Source organism: Austrofundulus limnaeus, unplaced genomic scaffold, assembly GCF_001266775.1.
Source record: "Austrofundulus limnaeus strain Quisiro unplaced genomic scaffold, Austrofundulus_limnaeus-1.0 Scaffold115, whole genome shotgun sequence".
NCBI lineage: Eukaryota > Metazoa > Chordata > Actinopteri > Cyprinodontiformes > Rivulidae > Austrofundulus > Austrofundulus limnaeus.
This window is the reverse complement of record NW_013952517.1, coordinates 624,069-640,457: the sequence shown is the minus strand read 5'-3', so window position 1 is coordinate 640,457 and position 16,389 is coordinate 624,069. Positions and strand designations below refer to the sequence as shown.

The 16,389-nt window shown below is 38.3% G+C and overlaps 1 protein-coding gene across 1 annotated transcript in view; it reads right to left on the bottom strand.

The window, feature by feature from the left end:
• Positions 1-2,390: 2,390 nt before the first annotated feature.
• gpr37b (G protein-coupled receptor 37b) overlaps positions 2,391-16,389 on the bottom strand; it is a 15,743-nt gene continuing 1,744 nt past the window's right edge. Inside the window, exon 2 of the mRNA XM_014014476.1 lies at positions 2,391-7,122. Within this exon, the coding sequence (XP_013869930.1) occupies positions 6,307-7,122 (816 nt within the window). The 3' untranslated portion in view covers positions 2,391-6,306. The remainder of the gene's footprint in view (positions 7,123-16,389) is intronic.

The following is a 16,389-nucleotide window of genomic DNA, read 5'->3' as shown; positions in this document are numbered from 1 at the left end:
TTTATTTTTTAAATGAAATTAATATATTTTTTTAATTTTAATTGAATTGAATTGAATTATATGCTGCAAAGGATATTTCAAAATAAATAATGTTTTTAACTATGTTAATTGGACAAAACTATTTAATTAGTATGTGGATGTGTGTAAATTGGCAGGGAGTTAGGAAACCGCACAAAGGGTGCCACCTGAAAACTTGCCTATAGGGAGCTTCATTGGTCCTGCCAGGGAGACCCCAACAATCACAGCTCAGTGTGATACTATCTGTACTGTATTAGTTGAGTCCAAAGTGAAGTTAATTTTCAGTATTAGGTCCTAATAAAACCTCTGGCATACTTTGGCTAAGATTTAACAAAAAGAAAAAAACACTTGTTTTTAACAAGTCTTTAAATTTGTTTTATTAATCTTTGCTTTAGTCCCCATTCAGACTGAATGATGACTTCATTACAACAATAGAGGAGCCAGAACGTGGGTGGTCTTTAGCAGTAGGCTCCCAATTAAGTGTGAGGGGTCCACAATGGTTTTGAGCGTGCACCAAACTTTTGCAGCAAGGTCATAGTGGTTTATCATCATGGTGGCAGGATATTGGGTTCCTGCATGGAGTTTGAGGGGAGCATGGTGACAGAGTATCCACATAGTGGAGTCTGCATGGACCTGTAGGCTTATGTCTATAGGCTGAGTGAGATAATAAGAAGGTTAAACCAACTAAATGTAGACATGATACCCGTACATCCTGATTCAGTCAGATAAGGTAAGACAYACAGAACATGGTGAGGAAAATTGCTGAGAAAAAACAATTTGTGTGCTTATTACATAGCACTGCCTTTAGGAGTTYACCAAATTTGCTGCAACCAGTCTTGTTCTATTAGGTTGTGTAGATTGTGGAAAGTGTAACAGGTCGTCAAGTGTGAAGGGGACTTTAGATCTCTTTTTACAGGAGTTGATAGGGTGTGTGTCATATCAGTTATCTTTAATCCACACCTCTTTTCTGCAAAGTGAATCAGATCAATAAACCGTGGAGAAAGTCCACAGTGTCCAGTTTGAGACCTCACCTGGCACAGGTTAGGCTCAGTACTTCAGTGCTTTGTTACCGATGTGATTTAACACTAATGACAACCACATCCTATTTTCTCCTTCACATAATAGCTTCACAAGTCCTCAGCTTCACTGACACCCTTTTTTTCTGTTTGAGGTTTACAGATTCAAGCWAAAAGATTAGTTTCTGTTTGGGCTATTTTTAACTGTTCATTTTTAGTTGCGTCTATTTCCATCAACGGATGTTGTATTCTGAGGACTCTGAGGTAAAAAAAAAAGAAAAAAAAAAAAGAAAAAATGTGTCAGTCTCATTTCAAAACTGATGAATAAAGCCTACAAGAAAGCACTAAAAGAAAATTATTTATTTTTCTGAAGTTAAATGAAACACTTTGTCTCTTGAATATAGGCCAAAACTCAMATTACTACAACTATAAGTACCAGATCTTCATTGTTAACAGGATTTTATTCAAGCCAAGTTTTTATTTCCAGAACTTTTGAGTCATTTATTTACCTAATGCCTCAAACCTTTGGAAAACTGCACGTAAATATGTTTGTTCACATCTGAACCAATTAGAGCTTAATAAATGTCATGAAAATTACCCCAATCTTTTYATTGTTCTCCAAACCTTCTTTTGTCTGAAAAATGTTTTGAGTAGAAAGAAACTTTTTTTTGCAGTAAATTTTTGTAAGTATTTGACATTGTTTACCAGGATAATAGCTTTAAATAACCCAGTTTGTTTTCTTAATTGGATTGTAAACCATCATATAAATACAAAACAATTTCTTTTCTTCTGGAACTTGTCAGAAAGCTTTGATTCCAACTTTATTTCAGATATTTATGCCATCACCTGTGGTTTATTCTTCATTATTGATGAGAAAGTTTGCAGAAGCGATCTAAACACTGAAGCAGGTAGAGCAGGCTCTTTGACCTGCTGTTTGCAGGTTCAGTCAAYTGGAGAATATTAAATATATGGTAGTGAGTTTTAGATACTTTTGATTTCCGAGTTTGACTGATAGAAATGGTTTGAGYTAATTTAGCAATTTGTTAAAGATGTCTTTTAGCTGTCAGCTATCAAGTCTTCTGTAATATCTCAGATAGGTTTATCTTCAAATTTTCTTTAATAGTAAGCTGGTAAACCACTTTAAGAATATTGTACTTCGTTTACCCATCATTGCAATCATACTGCCTGCAAAAATTAAAACYTTTTTGCAATATCCCTATAAGAATTACTTTGGCATTGCAATAATTACATTTTTTAATTTATATTTATGAAGAAGTGGGGAAAAAAATCCAGATGATTCATCCTTAAAAGCTGCACTCTTTTTGGTCTTAGCTGCACAAACCACAAAACCCCTTCCACTGCAGCACATTTAGGATTTTAATATACAGTTTTCAAGATAAAGTTCTTCGATAAACAAAAGGATGATTTTTTTGGCTATATAAAAAGCTATTTAGAAACCAGTGACTAGACTTGGAGACAACAGTGGTTGTGTGCTTACATGTTCAGGTATCAAATACAAACACACTGAGCTCAGAGTGAGGAGGGATAATCATAAAGATCTGAAGAAACATCTCACTGATTAACAAGATTCACTTCATCAATATTTTAACCACATTACTACACACTGAGCCATTTATGAGCTATACTTCCAGAAAGATGCAGAAAAGAAGCAATCAGAAGCCAGTTTGCATTAGTCTCATCGGGACTCAATTAATTTGATTTTGAAAAACGAGTTAAGGTATAAAAACATGTATAATAGTAACCAGTTCCACAGCGCCAGTGTTGTGCTGTAAACACTGAGACCCCAGGTGGGGTTTGCGCATTAGCTCTCAATAATGACACTGATAGTGATTGTAACAAAAAGCCTCGTCCAACAGGCTGCAGGGTGTTGTGTTMCAATGCTGCTACCTGACAAATCTCAGCAATTAACGTGATGAACGGCAGGCAGCACCAACCACAGGCTATATCCACCCAGATCTCTTCGAGCTCATTATGCAGAGTTCATCAGAGCCAAAGGGTGGCYGCAGATTTATGATTCGTCTTCGTAACGATGAGGCTAAAAGTAAGCTGGCTTCCGTGCTGAGAGAGGCTCCCAGAGATAGAGTGCTACTACCACAAGAGCGCAAGAAACAGACAGAGAAAAGGTGTTTGGCAGTGCAGATTTCTATGCAAGGAATATACAGTAAACCGATGAACATCAAACCTGGGTCATGACAGAGTTCACCACTTTAGTAATCCAGAAATAATTGCACAGTTTGAGTCAGTTCTTTCAGGTTTTCTGTCCAATTTCAAACATTTCCAACGCAATACATAACATTTTGATTTGACCCTCCTTTGACCCAGGTATGATCAGCAGGCGTAAGAAAAAAGTTTTACAGTACAATACACTTGTAAATGTATGCACTGTGAAAAACACATCCTTGGTTCTGTTTCAAAGCTAAATAATGAAACTGCAAAGGGCTTTAGAAGTCAAAAAACTGTGTTTGAACTGTTCACTGTCTTAATAGTGTACTATTCAGAGGTCTAAGTTAAAGACTGGGGTAGCCACTGACTTTTGCATCTACTTGAGTGAAGTAACGTCATAATTATGTGCTGGGTATTTACCATTACATACCACATAAACTTTAACAGGAAACAGCTAGATTCATGCCTAGATCTTAAATAAAAAAGCATAATTAAGCCATTTTAGTTKTTGACTAAGTTGTAATAAATGTCACATCACAGATTATTTTAGGACACAGATACACTTATTAGTTGATCTGTGTCTCCTTAAACAAGTATTGTAGCTGGGATAACTATACGTGTAAATAAAAGGCTTCAGTATAAGTACAAATGTAGCAAAACCCACTTTTTATATTTACTGTTTAGACTTACAGTAAAACATGCTTTACAGGACCCATCCAGAGGACCTACTTAATATTTTTGTTAAGCTTTACAGGGTTTTTAAAATATTTTCTCAATTTATTTCATCTGTCAGAAAGGAGACGGTCACCTTTGTTGAGACACTGAGGGAATTAATCTGTTTAGGCTTTTTAATGAGCCTGTAATAAGCTGCAGATATTAGCATTAGCATGCCGTTTTGACCCAGAGCAGTGCATGATGGTCTATTGATATTCATGTATAGTACAACTTCTACATACTAAATCATGGACTACTGGTGACTGCATTGCATTCTGGGTAAAATTTAAACACATCAAAAGTTGTTAAACAATATGTTAAAGAGAAAAATGGTTTTCAATTAAAGTGAAGACATATGTGTTAAATATAAAAGGAACACAAAGAYTGTTATCCTGAGAAGATGAGGCTTTTTAATGGTTTGAATCAATGCGACTCTGGACAGTGAACCAAAAAATCACCTGACATTTCCCTTTGTAGTGACACTTATTAATGAGTGAATAATTCAAACACAGTTCATGTTTTTAAATGGTGTAAAAGTCCCACTCTCCTGCTGCAATGCCAGTTGAGCTTTTGGTTCTTGATAATACAGTAGTAGATTTACCAGTAAAATCTACAAGGCCTTGATTTAAACAGACAAACAGCTCATTTTTAGCCTCCAGTGATGCAACAAGTTTGAAATGACATAGTTGAGCAGTTATAAAGCTAGTGTCAGAGGCACCATTTAACTAAAAATGCTGATTGGTCCTTTTATTAATGGAGAGGAGCCCAGTTACGGTCTTGCTTTAAGTAGCACTTTATTTTACAGTTCAGAAATGGTAAATAATTTACAACTATGTTTTGTATTCATACTGAATTCATTGGTATAAATATATAATTTATCGTATATTTACATGTCTTTGATGGTCTTGTATTTACAGTGTAATATTTGTCTAAGTAATTATTGCAATAATAAATTAACCAGTGAATAAATTTTTGTAATGCTGTAATAAAATGTAAAACTAAGCTACCTGTGACTTTAAACATCAATAATGATTGTAGAATAAAGTGCTACTAAGTAGTACTTAATCTAAATTAAGGCTAGTTTTCTTCAGCTGTGTGTGGAAGCTCAATGAAGAATTGCTTTTTCTRATTTAATCTTTCCACTGTTTACAGATTTTTGAGTCACAGATGACTGTAATCTGTCTTCTTGACCTGAAACAAACAATGRGTCTGAGCTTCTTGTGGCTCTAAGTCGAACCTATGGATTTGTTCTTCACAATGCATTCATCATAAGAGCACCAAAGACAGTGCACAGTATATATACAACCCCCACCCCCKAAAGTGTAAGGCGTTACACAATACAACAGTGTAGTGCAGATCCCTCTTTACTTCTGTCCATCCCTTTCAGTTAATTGCTAATAATAACCACTCCATCCATATTCACTTCATTCAGTTCAATTTGTGGTGTTTCACTTGATTCCATTTGGTGTCTCTCAACTCTAATTCAGCTTCAATTAGTTCATTAAAAACCTTTTAATCCCATTATGTCAGCGTATGTAGCAGTCTGAGACCAGCTCCAGTTATTTCTGAGACACAGACCTAAGCGTTTTCCTGTCCACAGTTTTCTTTTGTAAACTCTCAAACCTTTGAGATGCATTACGCTGCTTTAATTATTGTAAGCTTTGTTCCCATAGGTGCARCATTATACTGTTGAAGCTGTACGTTTGCAGCTGATGTGGTCTGTAAACACGGTTGTGTACTTCTACTGGCAGTGTGAGGCCACATGTTTCGCTGGATGCTGTATCTTGGTTAACATGAAATCACACACAATAGTTAATCGTTCCCTTAAGTGGCACAATTTGAAGTTGATTAATATTGATTTTTTCTCCCTTATTCTAAATAGTGCAGGGTTTCCTCAAAAATGAATATTACTCATGACGGCAGGACGTTTATCTTGGAATTCTTTGACAAACTGCGCTTACTGATTCACATTCTGTACAGTCATTTTACAGAATAAATATTTTCTTTTTCAGAATCTGGTTCATTTTTGATCAGACCAGCTGTTTCTTACTGTTTGGCATACAAACCCTTATAGAGGGATYGTTTAGTCTTAAAATGGTTTCAGGCAGGATTGCTAAAAATATGCATTCCTGCTTAAATAGCACTCCTGGCCACAAGTGAAAAGATTTTCCTAAAGGTCTTGGAAAATAAAGGTGAAGATGTAGAGCCGATGGCTGATGAGGGCTTTTTTTGGTGTCTCATTTTTTTTTAACGAGTGCACAAGTGAAGTTAAAGTGAACTAGGTAAGGCAAATCTCTCCTAGCAGAGAATAAAAACACTAGCCAGAGGCAAATATCCAGCCAGTAAAATCTGATCCCTGATCAGGACTGTCAGTTCAGCAGTTGGAGCCAGCGGGTGTGTAGTTACTCAGCTCCCTGCGGATGGTGCTGAACGGGGACAGCACCAGTTCCGTGGTACACTCATGTTCATTATCGTCGCTGGCCGTGGCCGAGGACGGCGCGTGATTGCAGCAGCAGCAGCAGCAGCAGTCCAGGAAGGCCCTGCCCAGGGGGCGGCACAACAGAAGCAGCAGTGCCGGTGTCACGGCGGCCCGACAGAACAGCAGCAGCTGGGAGAGAAGGTGAAGGATGGACATGGTTTGCTCGGGAACGCCGGCAGCCATGTACGCAGAGACGATGTTGCAGATGTTCTCCGGTACCACACATGCACCGTAGACGATTGCCAGCGCCACGACGGTGCAGTTCATCTGGCTCTCTAGCCTGATCTGCTTCTTATTGCTGCGCACGCTGGCCTGCTCTGCGTGCCGGATCTTGCGCGCCGTCACCAATGAGCACCCGATGGTGAAGAGGGTCGGGAGGCAAAAGTAGCAGCCGAAGCACCACCACAGCCGAGCTCCCTCGTAGGTCAGGCCCAACACGTAGAGCATGTCAGGAAGGGAAGTGGAAATCCTGATAATACACCGTTCAACCGGAGGCTCGTCTGGGATTCCCATGTCTTCTGTCACCAGCTGTCGAATGAGYAGTTCTGGGAGCGCCAAGAGGAGGGCGCCGATCCAGATGACGGCTAGCTTTGCGGTTGTAGATGTGCAGTTCTCTATCATCTCGTAGTACATCTGGACGTTGGTGGCGGCACGGAAGCGGTCGATGCACAGAGCGCACAGGGTGAAGGTTGTCACGCCCAGGGAGGCAACCTGAACAAAAAGAAAAAATAAACTACATTAAAGGCTATTTTAGTCACTGAAAATGAAATAAATGCTGAGCCGTTAGTTTTGGTGACTCACAAAGGATTTACTTCATCCCATAATTGCCTTTCATTAGACAGTTTAGAGCTTGAGCTAAGAAATCTATAATCATTTCAATAGACAGGTGAGCTGATCTGCATGCCGTTCTATTACTGCTGTGAAGAATAGTAGCTTCCAGTAAATCGCTTCCTCCCTCTCACAGCAGGACACACAATAAAAGCACGAGTTGGATTTAAAGCACAAAAACACACTGAAACAACACACCCATTTAACATAGCTGCTGAGTTTCTTGCACAAGTTTTCTCAGCATCAGTTGGATTAACAGACATTTTGGCAGAGTAGCCCTCTGCAAAACGTTGCTTTTCATCTGGAGTGAGTGTGCCTTACATGAACCACTTCCCTCCATTGCTAAATTTATTCAGCCTCATCCCATCTAGAGTTTCTCACCTCCTCTTCCTCTGTCTCTCCTTGTGCTTCTTCCTCTTCTTGTCTCACCACTTTGTGCTAGACCCCCCCCCCCCAACCATCCTTTCCTTCATATCAAATTTAATTACAGCAGCCAGTTTCCCAGATGGCCCCAAAGATCTGCGGCTTCAGCGCTGTAAACACATACTTCCTGAACAGATATAGATGTACACGCGTGGCAAGATGTTCCGAGGATGTAAGCCTCATGCATACACACACAGATACACACATGGTGGTCCTAACCAGGCTAATGAAGAGCAACCACATGGAACTGTGATGATTAAGTAGAGTAGAAAAACCACTCAAAGGCTCCAGGACATGGAACTGTGATCAGTGATCGTAAACCAGAAAGGTGCGTCACATGTTGTCAAACCACTGTTCTTTAACTGTATTTATAGGGAATTGTTAAACACAATAATCAAATAATATTACATTATAAGATTATTAGGGGCAACTTCAACAAGGGCTGGGCATATTCTCTAATAATCGTGCTCAGCCTATAAGGTCCAGGAACTTCCTTACAAAAGAAAAGAACATAATGCTGTTCTGAAATCCGTGCACCAGCTCACAGTGATGCTCGACAATTGTCAAACAGTTATACTTAATGAGATTTCTATAAATAAATAAGTGGATGTCTCTCCCCATGTGTTTTAGTGCTGTCATCTTAATGTTTTCCAGACAAGTGAAGAAAATGTGTTTAGAAGAATACACTAGAGGTATTTGAAAAAAATATTTAACTGTCCATTTCCATTTTTCACCAGTCTCCCGATGCTTATCCTTGGCTCTGTTCAGCTACTTAACTCTATTGGCTTGACTAAGTGAGCAAATAAGTGTTGCTAATCCTAACTGGTTCCTTAAATATGGTGCAAATGAAAGTCTGGCAGTGTGAGTGTGAGCTGAAACTGTGATGGCTACATGGTACTGCTCAAGTTCCAAAGACAAAATGTTCAGTTTAATGTGGTGTATAAAGACAACTTACTGGACTTGCATAAAAAGAAAAATTTAATTGGCAATGTAACCCAATTCTAACTCACAAATGGCCATTTTGTACACACGCATGTTGCCAGTATCTACTAATCTTTAGTTCAAGCATAGACAATAGCCAAATCAGGTACTTGTTGCTGAATTTTGCTCAAGTTTCATGTTCCAATACTCATTTTTGTAGATGGCATTGGCTGAAACAGCTGGTACAACATCAAGACTTTAGTGTTTTATTACACAGCTATTATTTTAGCAGCTTCTTTCTTCATCCTATTTTAAATAAAAATGAACAAAATATACAGTGTTAGCATAGAAGGGAAATAATTTCTCATTTTCTAAATAAATAGACATCAAAGCAAGCCTAAGCCAGCTTTAACTCATACATGCACATTCTGTACACATGCACAGGTGCTTGCACTTGGTAAATATTTCATGGCTTGAACAACAGGACTGGAACGGCTTTAAAGGCTGTCATGGAGGCCTGCGAAGCCCAGCTTTGATCAGCCATTCAGGGTGGAGAGCAAGGGCAGGATGAACAAGCGTAGCTTTGTACTGGAGGGGAGATGAGAGAATGAGATGGTCCAAGAGTCAGTGCTGGTGGTGGAGGGGGTGTTAGTAAGGAGATGGAGTGGGTGGAGCTGTTTGTTTGTGAAGGAACATGTGCAAATGAAGGAGAGAAACAGAGAGTGGAAAAGGCACAGAGAATAGAAGAGTTTACATTATTAGTAAAAGACAAGAGAAAAACAAAACAAAACACCAGTAGGTTAAAGGTAGTGAGAAGAGACAGAAGGAGAGCAATAAGCCATGACATCTTTAGAATAATTAACAATGGTAATGTGGCATTTGCCCTCAACAGCAGACTCTGTCATGTCAACTTTACCTTCAGACCAGAAAACAAGTCTGATAGCCTCTGGAAGCTTCATTTATTTCACATAATAATTAAACAATTAGTGACAGAAAGCATTTAACAAGTATGCTAATTTAGTATTTATGTATATATTAAAAATACTTGTTCTTTTCTTGAATCTTTCAATTATTTTACCACACTCCTGAGTACATTTAGTTAGTTGTACTTTAGATGATCATGGGCCATCAAATGTTCCAGTTTCCATTCCAGCAAAAGCTCAAATGATCCAAAGTCTAAATGTCAAAAATTAGACAAAGGTCAGTGAGCTTGAAGCAGATTACTGAATAGAACGTCTCTTTGTTCCTTTTACAATAGTCACAACCTCTGACGTATTCAGTTTTTAAAAGATTTTTATGTCCAATGTTTTTGTGAAGAAGTTTAAACTAGCTGCATCTCCATTCAGAGCAAAATAAAAACCAAAAATAAACCTTTTTATCATTGTTGCACGTTTCTCATGTTTTGGCAGCCTATTTGCACAGCAGGTGAAAGACATTTTCCCTCTTTGCTGTTTTTAARAACGGCCCATTAACTTCTTGATTAAAGGTCCTGAGAGCTGGTGGCACGAAGGTTCGTGTTATAAATTGGGTCTTAACCAATACTGGTTGAGTGTGCGCGACTACATTTTGACTACAGCTGATGTCAGGGAGTAATAGGTGTTACCAGGTGATGAATGGGCTAATGCTGAAGCACAGCAATGCACAACCACAATTTTAAAGTAATGGTGCAGGGAGAAAAGGGTTTCCACCTGTCGTTTTATTCTAAGTTGATTGAACGACCCATTGCATGCTCCATCAGACCATAATTCCAACCAGAGAGAACCAGAGAGGTCTTACCTCTGACAGCAACCATCAGTCAGCTTGCCCCAATGTCTGGGACTGACAGAAGTGAGAAACAGTGTGCAGGCATAGTGAAGGCTCTTTTAGTATGAAGTTAGTTTTAATGCACTGACTTAGATATTGTAATGATAAACAAAACTTTCACAGGGTCTGTATACATTTACAGGAAGTACCAAAACTTGTGAAGCCTTGAAGGCAGATTTGGAAAACACACARACGCAAATATACACATCTCCCTTTGCAGAAAGATCCAGGAAAACCAACAGACTTTAGTCTGTCTAGAACCAAAGAAACAGGTCCAGCAACATCTGCAGCAATTCACAGCTCGGCCCACATCATCAAGTTTGCTGATGACACCTTCGTGTTCGGTTTCATCAACAACAGTGATGGATCATTGACAGAGAGGTGTAACAGCTGCTGCAAGGTCAACTTACCCCTGAGCAAAACAAACGATGGTCATTAACTTTAGGAGAAAATAGAGTGACCACTCTCTATTAAAGTTGTCAGGTTCTTTGTGGAAATAGTCAAGAACATCTTGGTGTTTTGAAGAAAGACTCCCTGGTCTCTCCAGTACTGTTACGCTAGTGTTGTCCTGTATGCACCATGGTCTTGGTGGATGATTGTTTATTTTCATTAAGTTCTGCATTACCTGTATATAGCTCAAAATGATAATAAAGGTCTCTTAAATTGGTGGTGGTTGTGTATACAGACTAATACATTGATATTTTTTCGACTGGAGGCAATGTCAGATTAACAATTCTGTTAGATTTCAGATCAATTCAAACATCTCTTGTGACCTTCCTGTTGATGGGTTTGTTCAGTTGTGGAACTTCTATAATTCATTGCTTTATGATGAAAAATTCACCCACAAGATGAATGAAGATCTTTTTTTTAGTACTTTAGATGTTCCAAGTGGTCATTGAGACAAAACTGAAGAATGGAWCTTAAAGTTTAACAGGTTGATAATAATAAATCTTTAAATGGATTTGTCATTGTATTTCATAGAGAARGGTAAAGAAAGATTTGCCAGTCAATGAAAATAAGAAATCAATGCTAATGTTGTATGAACAATGATTCGTAGAKGTGACACATAACTATTCTAAGTGCTTCAGGCTTTGCCTTTCATTGAATTAAAAGCAACAAAGCTATATTTTATAGCTTCTGTCTCAGTATGAGGCAGCATGTTGGGGCTGTTTCTTCCAGCCAATAAATTTTTCTTCCATTAAATTGCATCCCAACCTGTGGCAGAATTTCCCTAGATAAAAAAAGAAATGCTCTCTGCTGTAAGTGTACAGCAGCTGCTGGAGGAGTCCCATTCCAGGTCATTGATTTCTGTCTGTGGATGTTATATTGGAGGCATTGCAAAACCTTTCATAATTCATTCTGTTAGTCTGTGAAGGCTGACAGCATTCTGCCCTGTTCCACCCCACAATACTCATTATCTAAAGACAAAAACCCATAAAAAGACTAAGTTTAGTCATCTAATGAAATGAACCAACTATCTTGAATAATGCTGGTAATTACCTATCATCAATAACTGACATTTAATTAGCTATCATTCACATGTCCCACAAATGGGTTTAAAATGAACAAGGCAGAAGGTAAAAAGTCAGTTTTTTGCACTTCATAATTTATGACTCCATACAATCACTGAAGTAGAAATTGGTGTATGTGTGTGGCCAAATGCTTCCTGATTGTCTGCAAGTGAGTGTATCTGAGTGTCTTTCCCCCTGAGGCTTGTGTCTAATCACAGATAGCTGATGCAAAGAGAWGGAGGGGTCTGGGGGGAAAACCAGCCCCAGGCAGTGATCAGTACAGGCAAGGCCATCCCATCCATCTGGAGGATCAGCACACTCTACACACTTGGTGTGTTTGTAGTGTGTGTGTGTACAGAATCTATGACAGACATGTCAACATGGACCTGGATGAAGATAAATACATAGACTGGACTTAGTTCATTGACCTTCCACGTAAAATAAAATGCTCGGTATATTTAGAAGTATCCATAAAGGCTCAGGAAAAGTAATCCAGCTCACTGTCAAGATATAATCTTGTAACAAAAAAGCAATACCAGAACAACTAAAACAGACTTTCGTAATACTGTGAAATGGCCTACATTCTCCAGACACAGAGAAACCAAAGTTGCAGTTTTGGTGGATATTTTAGAATTGTGTGRTCTGAAACAGAGACTGTCGAGTTGATTTATGTCCTGCCATTGCCACCAATTTTAACAATATACATGAGCCTATACTTTTGTCCCTCTGAGGCTCCATGCAGCCCTCTCCTGTCTGCACTCAGTCTGTCTTTTTCTTTCACCAATTTATTGGTCTCTCATATATTTTTTATTTTTTATTTTTTAGTCTCGTTCATGCTATCATTCAGTAATCTGTTTCTGGCTTCACCTGCTGTTCCACTGCAGAGACTCCCTGGAGTTTGACTGCAGGGTGTGGCGCACCACTCACAAACTAGAAGGTGAAACATAAACTGGATTAAACAGTGAGAAATAATATAACCTTCAGATGCCACCTTACACTGCACATACAAATGTCCAAGGTAATAGTTTTGTTTTTACACCATTTCTATTGGAAGCATTTCAGTTTTAAAATTCTTTATTGATGTATTTATTCCCTGTCCTTGCTTTATTCTATTTAATAACGCTATAGACTGCAGCAATAATCAAACATGTAGATGTTTTCTGAGGAAACTAGAACAGGTAGAGTGGATTCATGCAGCTGCTGAGAGAACTTCCTGTCGTTAGTTCCTCTATTGATTCAACAAGCCTCTCCTGCCTGTCACTCTGAACCTCAGCGATAATGGCGCTCGCCTGCTCCTCTCTACGACTCACCGCCGGCTCTTCAGTATCCGTCTGTCTGATGCACACACGTTGGACCTGACAACAATTTGCAGGCTACAACCAAAATGTCAGACATCTTAATACAAATGACATTCATCTTGCAAGTTCAAAATTGAAAACTGAGTAAGATGACAACATAATTTAAGGCGTGTCGCTAGTTTTAGACCAACAAACTGAAACATCAAACTGTTCATTTCATCAAACAATCCAAAAGGCCACATCAGCTAGCACTGAACAGTATTTAGCTGTGCTGAAATTGGAATAACGTTTAAAAGAATGCTGCTTCAGGCAAGTATCCGCGGATCAGTCATAAAAAGCGCTTCAATTTGCTAATAGAAAAGATAATTACATCGTTTCACACATACAGTTTGATGATTATGCATGGCAAATCTGAAAATCAGCCTAAGTGACTGTGAATGCTTTGTTCATTTCATATACTGTACAWACAAAGCTTAGGTATAGACAGTTAGCAGTAAAAAGTTGCACACAGTTCGATAAATGCTATAAAAATATTGTAACATTTTGACCTAAAATTCAGCTGAGTGACATCCAGATCTAATGTTGTTATAATTTTGCATAAAAAACTGCCTTGATCCTGGTTGCTGATCTTTATCACTACACTTTTATTGTCGTTTTAGCTGCAAGTATTAAAATAATAAAAAGCTACAGGTGTAACTAACTGCTCCATAGCTTTGCCTGAATTTGCAACACTTCCAAGAGGAGTTTGCAAACTGAAGTAATGGCAGAAAAGAAAAGAAGAAAAAAAAACTGAAGCACATCAGAGATAATGCAACATGGCTGCTGCCCACCTTTCTATTTTGTTCAACTTTCTTACAATTTCTCAGCCATGTTTGCTCACYTCTTGCATGGGAAGATTGCTTTTTCTTTGAGGTATATGAAAAATTTCACGCTCCACTGAACGCTAAATAAWACACGGTTTAGTGGAGACAGCACACCGGGAGGCTCTCCTCTCAGCTGGCACTCATATATTATCTATATAAGCTTGTGATTTGGCACGCATGTCTTGAGTGTTTGTCGTTGTGTGTGTGTGTGTGTGTGTGTGTGTGTGTGTGTGTGTGTGTGTGTGTGTATTTGAACACATGTGCAACTGAGTCTGTATTCCCAAATGTTAATTGCCCCCTGTGTCACAGTTTGGGTTAAGTGAAGAGTGAAGTCACTTCACGTTGCTCATGTGTGTGTGTGTGTGTTTGTATGTGTGTGTTTCACTGAGTGCTCTACAGAGACACTGTTGGCCCTGGGCTGTGTTACTCATGGCCTGTTTTGACACATGCATGTGCGCAAAGCCGGATAAACAGAGACGGGATCCTGCGCACATGTCGTGATAGATGTGCCTACATTACAGAAAAATAAAACCACCTGAGGACAAACGCACTTCTTCACAAACAAGAACTTTGTAATGAAACAACAATTTGGGCTATGTGAGTTATTGATTAATATCCTGTGGTTCATATGCAGCAGCACATGGAGGCAGTCTGTTCCTCTCTGAGCCCATAATAATTAAAGTACACTGCAGTCTTATGGTGTTTGAATCATAGCTTGTTGTAGAAGTCACTGACAGCATATTGATGCTGCACACTCAGTGCTCAATATTGCACAAAACAAAAAAACAACTTTCTGCTTACTGATTTCAAACAATTGGATGATACAAATAAATATATGCAGTCTGTTATTTAGCTTTAAAACATCACAGCTATAAACCAAGTAATATTGCACCAGCTATGTTTTTTACAGGTTGTGACAACAATTTTATATGATATAGCTTTTTTTTAACTGAGAGGCCACACAACTGCATTCACAAAAAAAGTTATTTTTTTCACGAGTGTCAAAGAACTCCTGTATCTGCAGGAGGAGGATAATGTCATCAGATTTACTACAGAAGTTGCACAGGAAATCTGCTGAAGGACAAACAGTAGAAAGAAAGTCTTTGTTTGACCTGTAGCTCCTCATATCTAAGATATAAAGGGAAACAACTGATGAGAAAATCTATAAATGACAGGTTTTAAAAGGTGCAGGGTGACAAACATGGGATTTGTGGCTAAGAATGCAGAAACAAAAGCCCTTCAGCCTTTTCTGAGCTCATGATAAACAAAAAAAAATCAGATAAATTACAGTATAAGTAAAAGGCTATCCTTTGGTGCATGCAGCTCGAATTATAACTTCATCACAGGGCAGCAGGTGGGAAGTTGAGCTCAGGTCTTTGTGAACATTTTAAACATCTGATTATCAACTTTAAACCTTGTTGAGAGCAAACATTGAAACTCTGAAATAAAAACTTGTTTTACACAAGATATTCATTGGGTGAATATGATACAGGTGGAACTACGGTGCACACGAAGGAAAGGTATCATTGCTCGGTAAACAACCGGTTTACTGTATTAGATCAACTCTGGTTGAATGGTCTATATTAGGAGAAACAGGAACGTATGAAAGTTTAAATGAAAGAGGTCACTTGATCCATTAGAGCTCAAAGTATGTGCTCAGCTACTATCACACCAAACTTTAGCTCAGTATCTGTACAAATGACCAAGTTACAGACACGTTTATGTTTGAACAGCTTAAGGCAAGAGCTGATGTGTCTGTCACTTTAAAGGTGTGAAGTTAAACAAACTGCACTGCCTCTTTATTTAACAATAAAACAATAAATCTTGTTTTACTAACAGGAAATTCATTAAAGGCTTAAACAGAAGTAGAGAAATTGTATTTTCTGTGAAAACAAATGAGGCTGCTGAATGACTGCTACATTTTTCAGAGGAATGTAAAGATGCAAAACATTCACTTTCAGCTTTGTTTTTTTAGTGTTTTGTTACTGCAACTTTTAGCCATCTGTTTGCTACATTTAGCCTTTTGCTAGTATTTAGCATATTAGCTTTTAGTTATAATTTTGCTACTGTTGACTTTTTGTTAAGGTTTCAAAATGCAAACTAAAAGCAGCAAAACGTTTAGCTAAAAAGGCTATAAAGTAGCTAAAGGCTACGAAAAGGGTAGCTGATAAGAACAAAATACGAGCTAAAATCTATAGCAAAAAGTAGCTCAATATATTTGTGAGAGGAAAATATTTTGTTTATTGTAAATATTTTGATAAAACATTAAACCAAATATCAACACAGCCACCATGAGCTGAATAGTTTGAAATGTGAACAACTATTATATAT